Source organism: Scyliorhinus torazame, chromosome 9 (genome assembly GCF_047496885.1).
Source record: "Scyliorhinus torazame isolate Kashiwa2021f chromosome 9, sScyTor2.1, whole genome shotgun sequence".
Lineage (NCBI taxonomy): Eukaryota > Metazoa > Chordata > Chondrichthyes > Carcharhiniformes > Scyliorhinidae > Scyliorhinus > Scyliorhinus torazame.
The window spans coordinates 54,201,083-54,219,456 of NC_092715.1; the positions used below are offsets into that span (position 1 = coordinate 54,201,083).

At 48.6% G+C, this 18,374-nt stretch overlaps 2 protein-coding genes across 26 annotated transcripts in view; both read right to left on the reverse strand.

The window, feature by feature from the left end:
* LOC140429207 (sorbin and SH3 domain-containing protein 2-like) overlaps window positions 1-18,374 on the reverse strand; it is a 1,121,994-nt gene that overhangs the window by 563,150 nt on the left and 540,470 nt on the right. The window lies entirely within an intron of this gene.
* The window catches only part of LOC140429208 (uncharacterized), a 298,619-nt gene that overhangs the window by 173,005 nt on the left and 107,240 nt on the right, over window positions 1-18,374 (reverse strand). Inside the window, exon 13 of the mRNA XM_072515922.1 lies at window positions 5,833-6,002. Coding sequence (XP_072372023.1) covers window positions 5,833-6,002 — 170 coding nt within the window. The remainder of the gene's footprint in view (window positions 1-5,832; window positions 6,003-18,374) is intronic.

Sequence of the window (18,374 nt, forward strand, 5' to 3'; positions counted from 1 at the left end):
CGACTGGTAAAGGAGATACTACAGATCGATAGGAGGTATGCGGAGACCCCAGAGGCAGGGCTTTTAAGGAAATGGTGGAGGCTACAGGCGGAGTTCGGCTTGTTAACCACAGGGAGGGCAGTGGAGCAGCTGAGAAAGGTGAGGGGAGCGATCTATGAGCATGGATAGAAGGTCAGCAGAATGCTGGCGCAGCAGCTTAGAAAGAGGAAGGCAGCCAGGGAGATAGAGAAAGTAAATGACGGAGATGGGAACCTGGTTGGAGATTCAGCAGGGGTGAATAAGGCATTTAGGCATTTCTACAGTAGGCTGTACAGGTCGGAACCCCCTACGAGGCTGATGGGGATGAGGCACTTCTTGGAGGGGCTGAATTACCCAAAGGTGGACGGGGAGCTAGTAGTAGGGCTGGGGGCCCCGATCGGGTTGGACGAGATAGCGGAGGGTCTGAAGGCCATGCAGGCGGGTAAAGCCCCGAGGCCGGACGGGTACCCAGTGGAGTTTTCCAAAAGGTTCTCTGGGATATTGGGGCCGTGTTGATGAGGATATTCAATGAGGCAAGGGAAAGAGGGTTGCTGCCCCCGACGATGTCACAGGCTACGATTTTGTTGATTCAGAAGCCGGAGCTGTGTGGGTCCTACAGGCCGATATCCCTGTTGAATGTGGAAGCCAAATTGCTGGCCAAAACTTTGTCCTCCAGGATTGTGGATCGTGTTCCAAACGTTATTGGGGAGGACCAGACGGGGTTTGTTAAGGGTAGGCAGTTGGTGGCCAATGTGAGAAGGTTGTTAAACGTGATCATGGTGCCCCCGGAAGGTAGGGAGATGGAGGTAGTGATCGCAATGGATGTAGAAAAGGCTTTTGTTAGGGTAGAATGGGATTATCTGTGGGAGGTACTGGGACGGTTCAGATTTGGGCAGGGCTTTATTGACTGGGTCAGGTTACTGTATCAGCTCCTGTGGCAAGCGTACGGACGAATAGGACAACATCGGACTATTTTAGACTACACCGGGGGGGATGAGACAGGGATGCCCCCTCTCCGCACTGTTGTTCGCGCTAGCTATAGAGCTGATGGCAATTGCTCTGAGAGTCTCAAGGGGCTGGAAGGGGCTGATCTGGAGAGTGGTAGAGCACAGAGTCTCACTCTATGCAGACGACCTGCTTCTGTATGTATCGGACCCAATAGAGGGGATGGAAGAAATCATGAGGATTCATGGGGAATATAGCCGGTTTTCGGGGTACAAGCTAAATATGGGGAAAATGAGATGTTTGCAGTCCAGGCGAGGGGACTGGAGAGGCGATTGAGGGAGTTGGCATTTAGATTAGTAGGGGGAAGCTTTAGGGACCTAGGCATTTAAGTGGCGCAGGAATGGGACTGGCTGCATAAATTAAATCTGGCCCGACTAGTAGACCAAACGAAGGATTATTTCGCACTTCCGTTGTCACTGGCTGGGAGGGTGCAGACGGTGAAAATGATGGTCCTCCCGAGATTCCTGTTTGTATTCCAGTGTCTGCCCATCTTTATTCCGTGGTCCTTTTTTAAACGGGTTAACAAAGTGATCACTGGCTCGTTTGGACGGGCAAGACCCCACGAGTAAGGAAGGTAATGCTTGAGCGGAGTCGGGGAGAGGGTGGGCTGGCGCTGCCAAATTTTAGTAACTATTACTGGGCGGCGAAGATAGCCATGATCAGGAAGTGGGTGGTGAGGGAGGGGTCGGCATGGGAGCGTATGGAGGTGGCTTCATGCAAGGGCACCAGTCTGGGAGCATTGGTAGCTGCGCCACTGCCGTTCCTGCCGGCACGGTACTCCACCAGCCCCGTGGTGGTGGCAGCTCTGAGAGTCTGGGGGCAATGGAGGAGACATGTGGGGGCAGAGGGAGCATTAGTCTGGTCCCCAATCTTTAATAATCACCGGTTTGTCCCGGGAAGTACGGATGGGGGGTTCCAGATATGGCGGAGAGCAGGGATGGAGAGGATGGGGGTCATGTTTATAGAGGGGAGCTTTCCGAGTGTGAGGCGCTGGAGGAGAAGTTTGGGTTGGCGAGGGGAAGCAAATTCAGGTACCTGCAGGTGCGGGACTTCCTACATAAACAGGTGTCAACCTTCCCACTCCTACCACTAAGGGGAATTCAGGACAGGGTAGTTTCCAGAGGGTGGGTGGGAGAAGGGAACGTCTCTGACATTTACAAGGAACCTATGGGGTCAGAGAAGATGCAAACCGAGGAGCTGAAGCGCAAATGGGAGGAGGAGCTGGGAGGAGAGATAGAGGATGGTCTATGGGCAGACGCGTTGAGTAGAGTCAACGCGTCCGCAACATGTGCCAGGCTCAGCCTGATACAATTCAAGGTCGTTCTACGGGCTCACATGACAGTGGCCCGGATGAGCAGATTCTTTGGGGTGGAAGACAAAATGTGCGGGAGGACCAGCGAACCATGTCCACATGTTCTGGACATGTCCGAAGCTTAGGGGTTTTGTCAGGGGTTTGCAGATGTCATGTCCACGGTGTTATAAACAAGGGTGGCACTGAATCCAGAGGTGGTGATTTTCGGGAAGTCGGAAGACCCGGGAGTCCAGGAGGAAAAAGAGGCATTCTCACCTTTTCTTCCCTGGTAGCCCGGAGATGGATACTATTAACTTGGAGGGATTCAAAGCCCCCGAAGTTGGAGACCTGGCTATCGGACATGGCGAGCTTTCTCTGTTTGGAGAAAATCAAGTTCGCCTTGAGAGGGTCAGTGTTAGGGTTCACCCGGGGGTGGCAACCGTTCGTCGACTTCTTCATGGAAATTTAATTGTCAGCAGAAGGTGGGGGGGGGGGGGGGTAATAAAGGTGGGACCTGTAAGGAAGGGAGACGGCTTTTGCACTATGTTTATAGTTTCATGTATATTGTTTATTTTGTTGTTGTTATAATACCAAAAATATTTCAATAATATGTTTATTAAAAACAAAAAACCTGTCTAACTCCTCCTTAAATGTACTCACTGTCCCAGTATCCACTGCACCCAGTGGTAGAAAGTTCCACAGATTCACAACCCTTTGGGAGAAGTAGTTTCTCCTCATCTCTGTTTTAAATTTGCTTCTCCTCATCCTAAGACTATGACCTCTCGTTCTAGAATGCTGCACAAGAGGAAGCATCCGCCCCACGTCTACTTTATCCATACCTTTTGTCATCTTGGATACCTCAATTTGGGCTCCCCTCATTCTTCTAAAGCACCGTTGCTCACGTGCTTGTCCTGCTCTCAAGTTTGCTTCATCTTTTTGAACAGATAAAGATGATGGACAACATGCACTGTATGGGAAGTGTGCACTGGGATCAATCAGGAAGAATTGTTCTAAAATAATCAGCAAAAGTAAAAGTGGAGGGCTAGAATTGTGACTGGGGGCAAGTGGGAACACTGTGGCCATGAAGAGGCAGGGAGTAACTGGGCCTAGGATTGTTGTCCGGGTTATCTTCATTGTGGATAAGGTCTGGGAGATTTGGGGTCTCTGAGACTTAATGGAATTGGAGTTTAGAAGCATGGCTGTGAGTGCAACAGGACTTCTAATTATATAGACAGAAATTTAGTCTAGACTGAACCAAACATGTTCTAAAGGAAGCACAGGCATTCAAATCATACTGTTCACAACTTCAGGACTGTCGAAAGCACATCACAGCCAATGAAGCACTCCTGAAAGTCTTTCCGTCACTGTAGTAATGCAGGTAAACCTGACCTTCATCTGAGAAGGAGTATGTATTGGTCTGGACACTTGGAGACAACTCTTATCTTTGAATACACTTTAGACGCCAGTTAGCATATCAGACAGTAAGCTGTCAGCCTGTGCTCAAGTGTCTGGACTGGGTATTGAACCCCTGACCTTCTTATTCAGGCAGGAATGCAACCATTGAGCCAAAGTTAATACCCTTATTAAATGCTGTAATATGCATCACATACGATTGTGTCCAACTGTACAAAACAGGATAATTTTGTGGGGATGGTGTGTGGTTGATGGGGCGGCAAAATGGCTAGCACTGTTGCCTCACAGCACCAGGGACCCGGGTTCAATTCCGGCCTTGGGTGACTGTCTGTGAGGAGTTTGCATATTTTCCCCATGTCTGCGTGGGTTTCCTACGGTTTCCTCCCGCAGACCAAAGTTGTGCAGGTTAAGTGGATTGGCCAAGATAAATTGCCCTTCGGTGTCCAAAGGTTAGGTGAGGTTACGGGGATGGGGTGGGGGAGTGGGCCTGGGTAGGATGCTCTTTCAGAGGGTCGGCGCAGACTCGATGGACCAAATGGCCTCCTTCTGCACTGTAGGGATTCTACGATTCCAAGAGGTTTAAACAAAGTTTTAACAAGCCGAGCATCCAGATTTGAAAGTACCACCCTTTGTAATGTCTCTATCTTATCCTTTCAGCAATAGCTGACACGGATATTTCCTGATCAGCAGAAATCTCTGTTTTCATATCAAATCCCCTCAAATGCCACATCATATACAAATCAAGAGTGGGGCTGACAATATCAGTGAGCTGGATTCATACGGTCTGGGATGTGTGGACACTCCGAGAATGTGAATTCCCCCATCCCACCCCCACTATTTTATTGAAGCAACCTTTAAAAGAGAAGCAAAGCAAATTGACATGTCATTTGTGGGCAGCACGGCAGCACAAGTGGATAGCATTGTGGCTTCACAGCGTCAGGGTCCCAGATTCGATTCCCCGCTGGGAAACTGTCTGTGCGGAGTCTGCACGTTCTCCCCGTGTCTGCGTGGGTTTCCTCCGGGTGCTCCGGTTTCCTCCCACAGTCCAAAGACGTGCAGGTTAGGTGGATTGGCCATGCTAAATTGCCCTTAGTGTCCAAAAAGGTTAGGAGGGGTTATTGGGTTACAGGGATAGGGTGGAAGTGAGGGCTTAAGTGGGTCAGTGCAGACTCGATGGGCCGAATGGCCTCCTTCTGCACTGTATGTTCTATGTTAATCTAAGTTAACATTCTCTTTTACGTCAGTTAATTGATTCTTAGCATATGCATGAATCCATAGCTTTGCACACTATTACAACACAATGAGCAGAACTGAAGAGCACATCAACAGGAGGAAAAGCTCTAGATCTCAGCTTAAAATAAAGGGACCTGTATGACACTGGTGACCTTTTAAGAAAAGACCATCATTTCTGACCTCACAGAAACTCAGTATTTTCTTAAGTTCAGAATTATCCACAATGCTGCTTTGACAACACAACATGTCCAACAAATACGCTTCAAAGCAGCTTAAAGATTGATCTGTTTTGTCATATTTCACAAATCTTCAGGGGACTAGTGTGTCAATACTGGAATCTACAATCTGGGCCGTCCGACTGGAAGAGATATCCAAAATCTTGTGGATCATTACATTAACAAATATCAGCATTATCGTTACACACCCTTTCTCCCGAGGTTTCATTCAAAGTCATTCGTTAGGATCATTATCCCTTTGGCTGTCTGAAGCTACTGTACCTCGGTGGAGATGCTGAAAAGACTTTCAATAAAATCCTGTCTTCAACTAAAACAGCATTATTCATATTCCCAGTCATTTTATTTTATACAAGGTCTGAAGAGAGACCTTTTGAAAGTTAGCAATGAATATTTGGCAAGCAAAAATAAGTTTAGCCCCATAAACACCTCACACGTCGTGATACTGAAGAATTGTAGAACACTGACGATTACTTGGGAGTCAGAAAGTGATAAAACATGCGGTTGGTTAATTTGCCAGAAATCACCCTCCACACTGCAGGTGCAAGGTGATACCCAAGCTATAAACAGTTTCTCGAAAAGACAGCTGCCAATCCCGAACTTCCTATTGCACGTCCTGATGGTAGGCTAATTCCTTACCTTGAATTCTGGATGGCGAAGATGGGGAAGAATTGGTTAATGACCTCCTGGTTATTCCATGGAGGTCAGCACTGCTCTTCTGCATTGTGTGATCACTCTGTGCTCTCTGATGGTTCACTGAAGGTTCGGACTTCCGCCTCTTTCTGTAGTCGCTGGCAGGACTTGCGGCACTAACAACAAATCGAATCAGATGAACTGCGTTACTGTCCAACTTACGTTTCTGCACTTACTTAATGCAGGAAAACTGAACTCTGCGGAAATCGCTGGGCAAGTACATTTGATAAGGTGCCTCATCAAAGGTTATTGCAGAAAATAAGAGCTTGTGGTGCAGGGGGTGACATATTGGCATGGATAAAATATTGGCCAGGAAACAGAGAGTAGGCATAAATGGGTCTTTTTCTGGTTTGCAGGATGTGATGAGTGGTGTGCCACATGGATCAGTGCGGGGGCCTCAATTCATTACAATTTCTATAAATGTTTTGAATGAAGAGACCGTGCTATGGTTTTAAATTAGCTGACGGCACACAGATAGGCAGGAAAGTAAGAGGACATTAGGACAGAGATAGGTTAGGTGAGTGGCTAAAGATCTGGCAAATGCAGTATAATGTAGGAAAATGTGAGGTTGCCCATTTTGGCAGGAACAACAAAAAAACATTTTATTTAAATGATAAGAGATTGCAGAGCTCTCAGATGCAGAGTCTGGGTGTTCTAGTGCATGAATCACAAAAGGTTAGCATGTAGGTGCATCAAGAAATTAGCACAGCTAATGGGGCCACAGTGGCACAGTGGTTAACACTGCTACCCCAAAGTGCCAGGGACCCCGGTTCAATTCCGGCCTTGGGTCACTCTGTGTGGAGATTGCACTTTCTCCACATTCTGCGTGGATTTCCTCCAGGTGCTCCGGTTTCCTCCCACAGTCCAAAGATGTGCAGGTTGGATGGATTGCACAGGCTAATTAGAAGAGTAAGAGGTGCCTTGATTGACGTATCTAGAATCGTGAATGGTCCTCATAGGGTGGATTCGGAAAGGATGTTTCCTCTTATGGGTAAGTCCAGTACCCAGGGGCACTGATTAAAAATGAGGGTTCGCCCATTTAGGACAGAGATGTGGGATCATCCCTCATCTGTTCACGCTGACGGTGTCTTCGGCGCTCGCCGAAGGCGTTCCCCCGCCTTGGGTTTCCCACAACTGTGGTTTTGGTTCAATGGGAAATCCCATTTAAAGCGGCGGGACCAGCCCAAGGCACGCCACCTCCCGCCGACGAGAAACACGCCCTGGGGGGGGGGGGACAGAGAATCTCGCCTGAGGAGAATATCTTTCTCTCCGAGGGTTGTGTGACTTGTAACCATCTGCTTCAGAAGGCAGAGTAGACGGGGCCACTGAATATCTTTTAAGGTGGAGGTAGGTAGACGCTTGTTAGGTAAGGGAATCAAAAGGTTATCGGGGGTAGATGGGAATGTGGAATCAGAAAAACAAACGGGTCAGCCATGATCTTATAGAAAGATGGAGCAGGCTGGAGGGGCTGAATGGCCTACTGCTTCTATCTATATGGATATATTACACAGGATATACGGATTGGATATACAAATGTTATATGTTACATTGGACACAAATTCTATATATTATATAGGACATGCAGATTGGATTTATTACACAGGATATATAGATTGTTTATATTATACTGGATATACTGATTGTATATATTAGATAGGATATATGGATTGTACATATTACAACAATATATATAGATTGGATATATTACAAGGATATACAGATTGTTTATATTACATAGGATATATGGTACAGAAACAGGCCATCTGGCCCGACCAGTCCATGCCGACCTCCTCCCATCTTTTCTCATCTAAATCTACCATCGTAGCCATCTATTGCCTTCTCCCTCACCTATCAAGTAATTCTTCCTCCATTCCCTTTGCATACAACAAAGGAGCTAAATTCAGCTATTTTTAAAATATTCATTCATGGTGGTCCCATCTCTTTTGCAATAACAGCAGTGCATGCAATTGATGCTGCTCCTGCCACCGGCCTCCAATTGCATCGCTAACTCACTCTCAATAACTAGTGAAGGCTCAGGCCGACCAGTGGAAGTAAGCAATTTGAGTACAAGGGAGGTGTGGGCTTGGGTAGGGTGCTTTCCAAGGGCTGATGCAGACTTAATGGGCTAACTGGCCTCCTTCTGCACTGTAAATTCTATGAAATGAAATCTATATAGAAACTATGCTGTGGAAGGTGATTAGTTCTGGAATCATGTGACATTTGATGGTCTCAGCAGTACAAACAGAAGACCGTGGAAGATAAGGATGGAGAACCCTTTTTAAAATCATTGGAGACTTGTCCTTGCACTTCATTGCAAAATCAAATCGCTGGGAGAAAAATCTTGACTGAGATTCAGAGAGTTAGGAAAAAATGACTTTTAGCCTGATTTAGATACATCTTGCGCTGAATGAAATGTTAGACTGTGCACACAGTGGGACAGTCTGACCTGCCAAAGGGGAGATATTTAATCACTGGTGCACCTTCCATCTGGTACCTGCACCTTGCCTCTTTGACATATCGACTGCCTCATTTCCGAAGCTGTTGCTTGCTGTTTGGCTGCTGGTTTAGAATGGAACCAGGACTTCCGGGTGCGGCGATGACCAGCTAAGTCGCACGTTTCGGCAGCTCCCGGTGGAACGGACTTTTGGGCTCTTAATAAGAGCCCCAACGGCAATTTTAACGGCTAGAAGCACTGTGCGGTAAACCAGAAGGGAATCTCCCCTGGAAACGGATGGAAAAAGGAGAGGGAAGTGGCCAGATTGCAGTGGATCCTTTGGAGCAGCGGCAAGGAAGGCAGGCAAGAACCAAGATGGCGACGGAAGGTGGCAGTTTAACATGGGGCCCTGAACAACAAGAGTTTTTGAAATGTTGCGTGGAAGAACTTAAAAAGGAAATGAAGAAGGAGCTGTTGGCCCCGATATTACAGGCGATCGAACGGCTAAAGGATGAGCAAAAGACCCAGGAGCGGGAGCTTCGGGTCGGGAAGGCAAAGGCTGCCGAGAACGAGGACGATATACAGGGCCTGGTGGTGAAGACGGTGATGCACGAGGCACACCATAAACGATGTGTGGAAAGACTGGAGGTGCTGGAGAATAACGCGAGGAGGAATAATTTAAGGATTCTTGGTCTTCCTGAAGGTGCAGAAGGAGCAGACGTCGGGGCATATGTGAGCACGATGCTGCACTCGTTAATGGGAGCGGAGGCCCCGGCGGGTCCGCTGGAGGTGGAGGGAGCATACCGAGTGATGGCGCGAGGACCGAGAGCAGGAGAAATTCCTAGAGCCATAGTGGTGAGATTCCACCGTTTTAAGGACAGAGAGATGGTCCTTAGATGGGCAAAGAAAACTCGGAGCAGTAGGTGGGAGAACGCGGTGATCCGCGTATATCAAGACTGGAGTGCGGAGGTGGCGAGAAGGAGGGCGAGCTTTAATCGGGCCAAGGCGGTGCTTCACAAAAAGAAGATAAAATTTGGAATGCTGCAACAGGCAAGACTGTGGGTCACATATCAAGGGAGGCACCATTACTTTGAGACGGCGGATGAGGCGTGGACTTTTATTGTGGAAGAAAAACTGGAATAAGCGGGTTATTAAAAAAGAACGTTTGAAACAAAGTGGTGGGGCGAGTATGGGGGGCGAAGAGGGGGGAAAAAGGGGGGGAAAGGTGAGTTTTATGTTATTAATCCTGCGATGCGGTAACTTTTCTCTCTTCCACAGGTGGTGGTGGAGGGAGGAAGGGAGGTGGAGGAGATGGGGCGTTGGCCATGGGGGGCGGGGCCAAAAGGGAAGCGCGGGCTTTGTTCCCGTGCTATGATAATCATGGCGGGAATAGGGAAGCAGGAAGGAGGGGGCATCGCACGGTGCGAGCCGAGGTCATGGGGGGAAGCCGAGGTCGGCCAGAGTTTGCTGACTTCTGGGAGCAACATGGGGGGTGTAACTACGCTAGTGGGGGATCTAGCGGGGGGGGTGGGAGGGGGGAGTTACTGGGTTGCTGCTGCTGGGGAGAGGGGGGAGCCGGAATGGGGTGGGGTGGGCGGGGGGGGCACCGCCTGGGGGGGACACAGCTGCGTGGGAACCGGGTGAGGAGCTGGAAAAAGGGGATGGCTAATCGACAAGGAGGGGGGGGTAAAAAGCCCCCCAACCCGGTTGATCACGTGGAATGTGAGAGGGCTGAACGGGCCGATAAAGAGGGCACGAGTACTCGCACACCTTAAGAAACTTAAGGCAGACGTGGTTATGTTACAAGAGACGCACTTGAAACTGATAGACCAGGTTAGACTACGCAAAGGATGGGTGGGGCAGGTGTTTCATTCGGGGCTAGATGCGAAAAACAGGGGGGTGGCTATACTAGTGGGGAAGCGGGTTATGTTTGAGGCAAAGACCATAGTGGCGGATAGCGGGGGCAGATACGTGATGGTGAGTGGCAAATTACAGGGGGAGGCGGTGGTCTTGGTAAACGTATATGCCCCGAACTGGGATGATGCCAATTTTATGAGGCGCATGCTAGGACGCATTCCGGACCTAGAGGTGGTAAAGTTGGTAATGGGGGGAGATTTTAATACGGTGCTGGAACCGGGGCTGGACAGGTCGAGGTCCAGGACTGGAAGGAGGCCGGCTGCAGCCAAGGTGCTTAAAGATTTTATGGAGCAGATGGGAGGAGTAGACCCGTGGAGATTTAGTAGACCTAGGAGTAAGGAGTTTTCGTTTTTCTCCTATGTCCACAAAGTTTATTCGCGAATAGACTTTTTTGTTTTGGGAAGTGCGTTGATCCCGAAGGTGACGGGGATGGAGTATACGGCTATAGCCATTTCGGATCACGCTCCACATTGGGTAGACTTGGAGATAGGGGAGGAAACAGAAGGGCGTCCACCCTGGAGAATGGACATGGGACTAATGGCAGATGAGGGGGTGTGTCTAAGGGTGAGGGGATACATTGAAAAATACTTGGAACTCAATGATAACGGGGAGGTCCAGGTGGGAGTGGTCTGGGAGGCGCTGAAGGCAGTGGTTAGAGGGGAGCTGATATCAATAAGGGCACATAAAGGAAAGCAGGAGAGTAGGGAACGGGAGCGGTTGCTGCAAGAACTTCTGAGGGTGGACAGGCAATATGCGGAGGCACCGGAGGAGGGACTGTACAGGGAAAGGCAAAGGTTACACGTAGAATTTGACTTGCTGACAACGGGTATTGCAGAAGCACAGTGGAGGAAGGCACAGGGTGTACAGTATGAGTATGGGGAGAAGGCGAGCAGGTTGCTGGCCCATCAATTGAGGAAAAGGGGAGCAGCGAGGGATATAGGGGGAGTGAGGGATGAGGAAGGAGAGATAGAGCGGGGAGCGGAGAGAGTGAATGGAGTGTTCAAGGCATTCTATAAAAGATTATACGAAGCTCAGCCCCCGGATGGGAAGGAGAGAATGATATGCTTCCTGAACCGGCTGGAATTCCCGAAGGTGGAGGAGCAGGAGAGGGTGGGACTGGGAGCACAGGTCGAGATAGAGGAAGTAGTGAAAGGAATTAGGAGTATGCAGGCGGGGAAGGCTCCGGGACCGGATGGATTTCCAGTCGAATTTTATAGGAAATATGTGGACTTGCTTGCCCCGATACTGATGAGAACCTTTAATGAGGCGAAGGAAAGGGGACAGCTGCCCCCGACTATGTCAGAGGCAACGATATCGCTTCTCCTAAAGAAGGAAAAAGACCCGCTGCAATGCGGGTCCTATAGACCTATTTCCCTCCTAAATGTAGACGCTAAGATTCTGGCCAAGGTAATGGCAATGAGGATAGAGGATTGTGTCCCGGGGGTAGTCCATGAGGACCAAACTGGGTTTGTGAATGGGAGACAGCTGAATACGAATATACGGAGGCTGCTAGGGGTAATGATGATGCCCCCACCAGAGGGGGAAGCGGAGATAGTGGTGGCGATGGATGCCGAGAAAGCATTTGATAGAGTGGAGTGGGATTATTTGTGGGAGGTGTTGAGAAGATTTGGCTTTGGAGATGAGTATATTAGATGGGTACAGCTGCTGTATAGGGCCCCGATGGCGAGCGTGGTCACGAATGGACGGGGGTCTGCATATTTCCGGCTCCATAGAGGGACGAGGCAGGGATGTCCTCTGTCCCCATTATTGTTTGCACTGGCGATTGAGCCCCTGGCAATAGCATTGAGGGGTTCCAGGAAGTGGAGGGGAGTACTCAGGGGAGGAGAGGAACACCGGGTATCTCTTTACGCGGACGATTTATTGGTGTATGTGGCAGACCCGGCGGAGGGGATGCCAGAGATAATGCGGATACTTGGGGAGTTTGGAGAATTTTCAGGATTATAAGCTGAACATGGGGAAAAGTGAGCTGTTTGTGGTGCATCCAGGGGAGCAGAGCAGAGAAATAGAGGACTTACCGCTGAGGAAGGTAACAAGGGACTTTCGCTACTTGGGGATCCAGATAGCCAAGAATTGGGGTACATTGCATAGGTTAAACTTAACGCGGTTGGTGGAACAGATGGAGGAGGACTTCAAGAGATGGGACATGGTATCCCTGTCACTGGCAGGGAGGGTACAAGCGGTTAAAATTGTGGTCCTCCCGAGATTCCTCTTTGTGTTTCAGTGCCTCCCGGTGGTGATCACGAAGGCTTTTTTCAAAAAGATTGAGAAGAGTATCATGGGTTTTGTGTGGGCCGGGAAGACCCCGAGAGTGAGGAAGGGATTTTTGCAGCGTAGTAGGGATAGGGGGGGGCTTGCGCTACCGAACCTGAGTGAGTACTACTGGGCCGCCAACATCTCAATGGTATGTAAGTGCATGGGAGAAGAGGAGGGAGCGGCGTGGAAGAGATTGGAGAAGGCGTCCTGTAGGGGGACTTGCCTACAAGCCATGGTGACGGCGCCGTTGCCGTTCTCACCGAAGAAATACACCACAAGCCCGGTGGTGGTGGCTACTCTGAAAATTTGGGGGCAATGGAGACGGCATAGGGGAAAGACGGGAGCCTCGGTGTGGTCCCCGATAAGAAATAATCATAGGTTTGCTCCGGGGAGAATGGATGGGGGATTTGGAACATGGCAAAGAGCAGGAGTAACACAATTGAGAGATCTGTTTGTAGATGGGACGTTTGCAAGTCTGGGAGCACTGACCGAAAAATATGGGTTGCCCCAAGGAAATGCATTCCGGTATATGCAACTGAGGGCTTTTACGAGGCAACAGGTGAGGGAATTCCCGCAGCTCCCGACGCAGGAGATGCAGGACAGAGTGATCTCAAAGACATGGGTGGGGGACGGTAAGATGTCAGACATATATAGGGAGATGAGAGACGAGGGGGAGATTATGGTAGACGAGCTGAAAGGGAAATGGGAAGAAGAGCTGGGGGAGGAGATTGAGGAGGGGCTGTGGGCTGATGCCCTAAGTAGGGTAAACCCATTGTCCTCGTGTGCCAGGCTAAGCCTGATACAATTTAAGGTGTTACACAGGGCGCATATGACTGGAACACGGCTTAGCAAATTTTTTGGAGTAGAGGATAGGTGTGCGAGATGCTCGAAAAGCCCAGCGAATCACACCCACATGTTCTGGTCATGTCCAGCACTACAGGGGTTTTGGGTGGGGGTGACAAAGGTGCTTTCGAAGGTAGTGGGGGTCCAGGTCGAACCAAGCTGGGGGTTGGCTATATTTGGGGTTGCAGAAGAGCCGGGACTGCAGGAGGCGAGAGAGGCCGATGTTTTGGCCTTTGCGTCCCTAGTAGCCCGGCGCAGGATACTGTTGATGTGGAAGGAAGCCAAGCCCCCGGGTGTGGAGACCTGGATAAATGACATGGCAGGGTTTATAAAGCTGGAACGGATTAAGTTTGTCCTAAGGGGATCGGCTCAAGGGTTCACCAGGCGGTGGCAACCGTTCGTCGAATACCTCACAGAAAGATAGAGGGAATGGAAAGGAAGAAGACAGCAGCAGCAGCCCAGGGGGGGGGGGGGGGGAAGAGAGGAACCAGAGGGATTCTCAGGGATGTTAATATATAAGTATAATATGTATAGGTTGTTGTTCTAGATAATTGTATATTGGGCTGTTAAAACATATTTTTGGAGAATATTTATCTGGGACAAGGCAGTTGCCATTTAGTTTTGTTTTTGTTTATATATTATTTATTTCTTGTTTATAAAACTGGCCATTGTTATTTATATTGTTATATTACTGTGTAAAGGATACACAATGTACTGTGATGGTTGGCCAAAAATTTTCAATAAAATATATTTTTTTTTAAAAATAGAATGGAACCAGAGTACAAGCCAAATATATCTGATGACAGCAGCTGTGCAGGAGAAAGATGCGCCATCATTTCCAGATACAAGGAAGTTTTTGTTTTTGATTACCTGATAGAATACTTCAACAAGTTACATTTCCATAGCATTCCTCACATCTCACAATGTTTCAGCAGGTACAAAGCTAATTTGGTGCCAATTTGACAATGTCAATATGTTCACAGAGGCATTGGGCTGAATTCTTCCGCCCCGCCCGCCACAAGATCGCTGTGGGCGAGACGCGGATAATGGAAAGGTCCATTGACCTCGAGCTGGATTCTCTAGTTGTCGGGCGGGTGCGACGGGAGAATCCCAACCATTGAGTGTTGGAACCAGAAATGCCCCACAAGATTTCTTTTACGCTTTTGCTCATGGGATGTGGACGTTGCTGGCTAGGTCAGCATTTATTGCCCATCCTTAACGGCCCTTGTGAAGGGTGATGGTAAGATGCCTTTTTGAACCATTGCACTCTATGTGATGTAAGTACGCCCACAGTGCTGCTAGGGAGGGAGTCCCATGATTTTGACCCAGCGACAGTTAAGGAACGGCAATATATTTCTAAGTCAGCATGGTGTGTGGCTTGGAGGAAAATTTGCAGGTGATGGTTTTCCCATGTTTTTGCTGCCCTTGTCCTAGTTCTAGTTGATAGCAGTCATGGGTTTGGAAGTTGCTGCCTAAGGAACATTGGTGAGTTACTGCAGTGCATCTTGTAGATGCTGCACCTTAACCTTCCACCGATCAGCCTCGATTCTACCCATATCATCCTTGTCCTGCCCTCAATTTCCCTCAACTCTAGGGGCTTCACCCTTGATCGCTCCACAATCATGCTTGAACTACTGATGGCAGATATCGACCTTCCCTGTAGAGTCCAGTTTCTTCCCCCTGTCCCCCACAAGCTCAGTGAATCAGTGCCTCCTGGACACAGACTCCCCGAACAGGCGCCGGAATGTGGCGACTAGGGGCTTTTCACAGTAACATCATTTGAAGCCTACTTGTGACAATAAGCGATTTTCATTTCATTCATTTTTTTTTCAACAAAGCTCCACATCCAAGGAAAGAAGCAACTTCTACTCAGCCCCACGCCACCAGGAAGACGACCTGACACCACCTTTAACCAGTGTTGAGTTTTAAAGCACCCGTTTTTCGTTTGCTGCACACTTCATTCCAAAGGCAGAATTTAATCTGGTGAAACTGTGTTTTAAGGATTGTGCAATGCATGCTAATGTATTAAAAAGAGGTTCCCACTGATGGTCACTGGGAAGCATTATCCACCCTCAACGCACTGCCACCTTAATAAGCAACATCTATCCTGCTGTAGGGAAGCTGACATTTTGCCTTCCGCGAGCTAAATATCCCTCACCCGCCTCATTTCCCACTCCCGGAACTTCACAGGATTCCGCCCATACACTCAAACGGAAAGACCCTGAAGGATGGATAAACTAGTGGTTCAAATATATAAATAATCAAAAGTTCCAACACAACAACAAAGTGGGACTTCTGTGCCCTCCCTCCCCCCCCCCACCTCAGTGGAAGGCAGGCTTGCCCTCGGGGAAGGCCTGCCTCCGGGAGTTGTTGGCTAGTTTAGCAGATTGAAGGAGCACGAGGATAATGGATAGCTGCCACACAAAGGCAACCCCCAGAGTTTCAGGGTGCGGATGGATCCTGGAGCCCATCGGGGTTGGAAGGCAGAGAGCGCAGAAGGAAGGGTGGGGGTGATCTATTTTGGGGGAGGGGTGATTTCCACTTCCTTCCCACCCTTTTCAGGTAGGCCACAGCAAAATGGCCTGCCCACTCCTGCCTGACTGCCAGCCGTATTATGCTGTGAGCCGCGTATTATCTAGCTCAACAGGCTTGTTAACAAGCCTAATAGACTTTTAGTCATTTATTTACATATGACAGATGCGCTGCCCTCGTGGTAAACTTGTACATGGCAATGGCTATGCCACAGTGAGACTAGTGTGTGTCTTTTTAGAGGAGGAAGATTTAATAATAATAATCATCTAACACAGTATGTAGATTGTCCGACCAGAGGAGGGGCAATATTGGATTTAGTACTGGGTAATGAGCCAGGGCAAGTGATAGATTTGTTAGTGGGGGAGCATTTGAGATAGTGACCACAATTCTGTGACTTTCACTTTAGTAATGGAGAGGGATAGGTACGTGCAACAGGGCAAGGTTTACAATTGGGGGAAGGGTAAATACGATGTTGTCAGACAAGAATTGAAGTCCATAAGTTGGGAACATAGGCTGGCAGGGAAGGACACAAGTGAAATGTGGAACTTGTTCAAGGAACAGGTGCTACGTGTCCTTGATATGTATGTCCCTGTCAGGCAGGGAAGAGATGGTCGAGTGAGGGAACCATGGTTGACAAGAGAGGTTGAATGTCTTGTTAAGAGGAAAAAGGTGACTTATGTAAGGCTGAGGAAACAAGGTTCAGACAGGGCATTGGAGGGATACAAGATAGCCAGGAGGGAACTGAAGAAAGGGATTAGGAGAGCTAAGAGAGGGCATGAACAATCTTTGGCGGGTAGGATCAAGGAAAACCCCAAGGCCTTTTACACATATGTGAGAAATATGAGAATGACTAGAGCGAGGGTAGGTCCGATCAAGGACAGTAGCGGGAGATTGTGTATTGAGTCTGAAGAGATAGGAGAGGTCTTGAACGAGTACTTTTCTTCTGTATTCACAAATGAGAGGGGTGATATTGTTGGAGAGGACAGTGTGAAACAGATTGGTAAGCTCGAGGAAATACTTGTTAGGAAGGAAGATGTGTTGGGCATTTTGAAAAACTTGAGGATAGACAAGTCCCCCGGGCCTGACGGGATATATCCAAGGATTCTATGGGAAGCAAGAGATGAAATTGCAGAGCTGTTGGCAATGATCTTTTCGTCCTCACTGTCAACAGGGGTGGTACCAGGGGATTGGAGAGTGGCGAATGTCGTGCCCCTGTTCAAAAAAGGGACTAGGGATAACCCTGGGAATTACAGGCCAGTTAGTCTTACTTCGGTGGTAGGCAAAGTAATGGAAAGGGTACTGAAGGATAGGATTTCTGAGCATCTGGAAAGACACTGCTTGATTAGGGATAGTCAGCACGGATTTGTGAGGGGTAGGTCTTGCCTTACAAATCTTATTGACTTCTTTGAGGAGGTGACCAAGCATGTGGATGAAGGTAAAGCAGTGGATGTAGTGTACATGGATTTTAGTAAGGCATTTGATAAAGTTCCCCATGGTAGGCTTATGCAGAAAGTAAGGAGGCATGGGATAGTGGGAAATTTGGCCAGTTGGATAACGAACTGGCTAACCGATAGAAGTCAGAGAGTGGTGGTGGATGGCAAATATTCAGCCTGGATCCCAGTTACCAGTGGCGTACCGCAGGGATCAGTTCTGGGTCCTCTGCTGTTTGTGATTTTCATTAATGACTTGGATGAGGGAGTTGAAGGGTGGGTCAGTAAATTTGCAGACGATACAAAGATTGGTGGAGTTGTGGATAGTAAGGAGGGCTGTTGTCAGCTGCAAAGGGACATAGATAGGATGCAGAGCTGGGCTGAGAAGTGGCAGATGGAGTTTAACCCTGAAAAGTGTGAGGTTGTCCATTTTGGAAGGACAAATATGAATGCGGAATACAGGGTTAACGGTAGAGTTCTTGGCAATGTGGAGGAGCAGAGAGATCTTGGGGTCTATGTTCATACATCTTTGAAAGTTGCCACTCAAGTGGATAGAGTTGTGAAGAAGGCCTATGGTGTGCTCGCGTTCATTAACAGAGGGATTGAATTTAAGGGCCGTGAGGTGATGATGCAGCTGTACAAAACTTTGGTAAGGCCACATTTGGAGTACTGTGTACAGTTCTGGTCGCCTCATTTTAGGAAGGATGTGGAAGCTTTGGAAAAGGTGCAAAGAAGATTTACCAGGATGTTGCCTGGAATGGAGAGTAGGTCTTACGAGGAAAGGTTGAGGGTGCTAGGCCTTTTCTCATTAGAACGGAGAAGGATGAGGGGCGACTTGATAGAGGTTTATAAGGTGATCAGGGGAATAGATAGAGTAGACAGTCAGAGACTTTTTCCCCGGGTGGAACAAACCATTACAAGGGGACATAAATTTAAGGTGAAAGGTGGAAGATATAGGAGGGATATCAGAGGTAGGTTCTTTACCCAGAGAGTAGTGGGGGCATGGAATGCACTGCCTGTGGAAGTAGTTGAGTCGGAAACATTAGGGACCTTCAAGC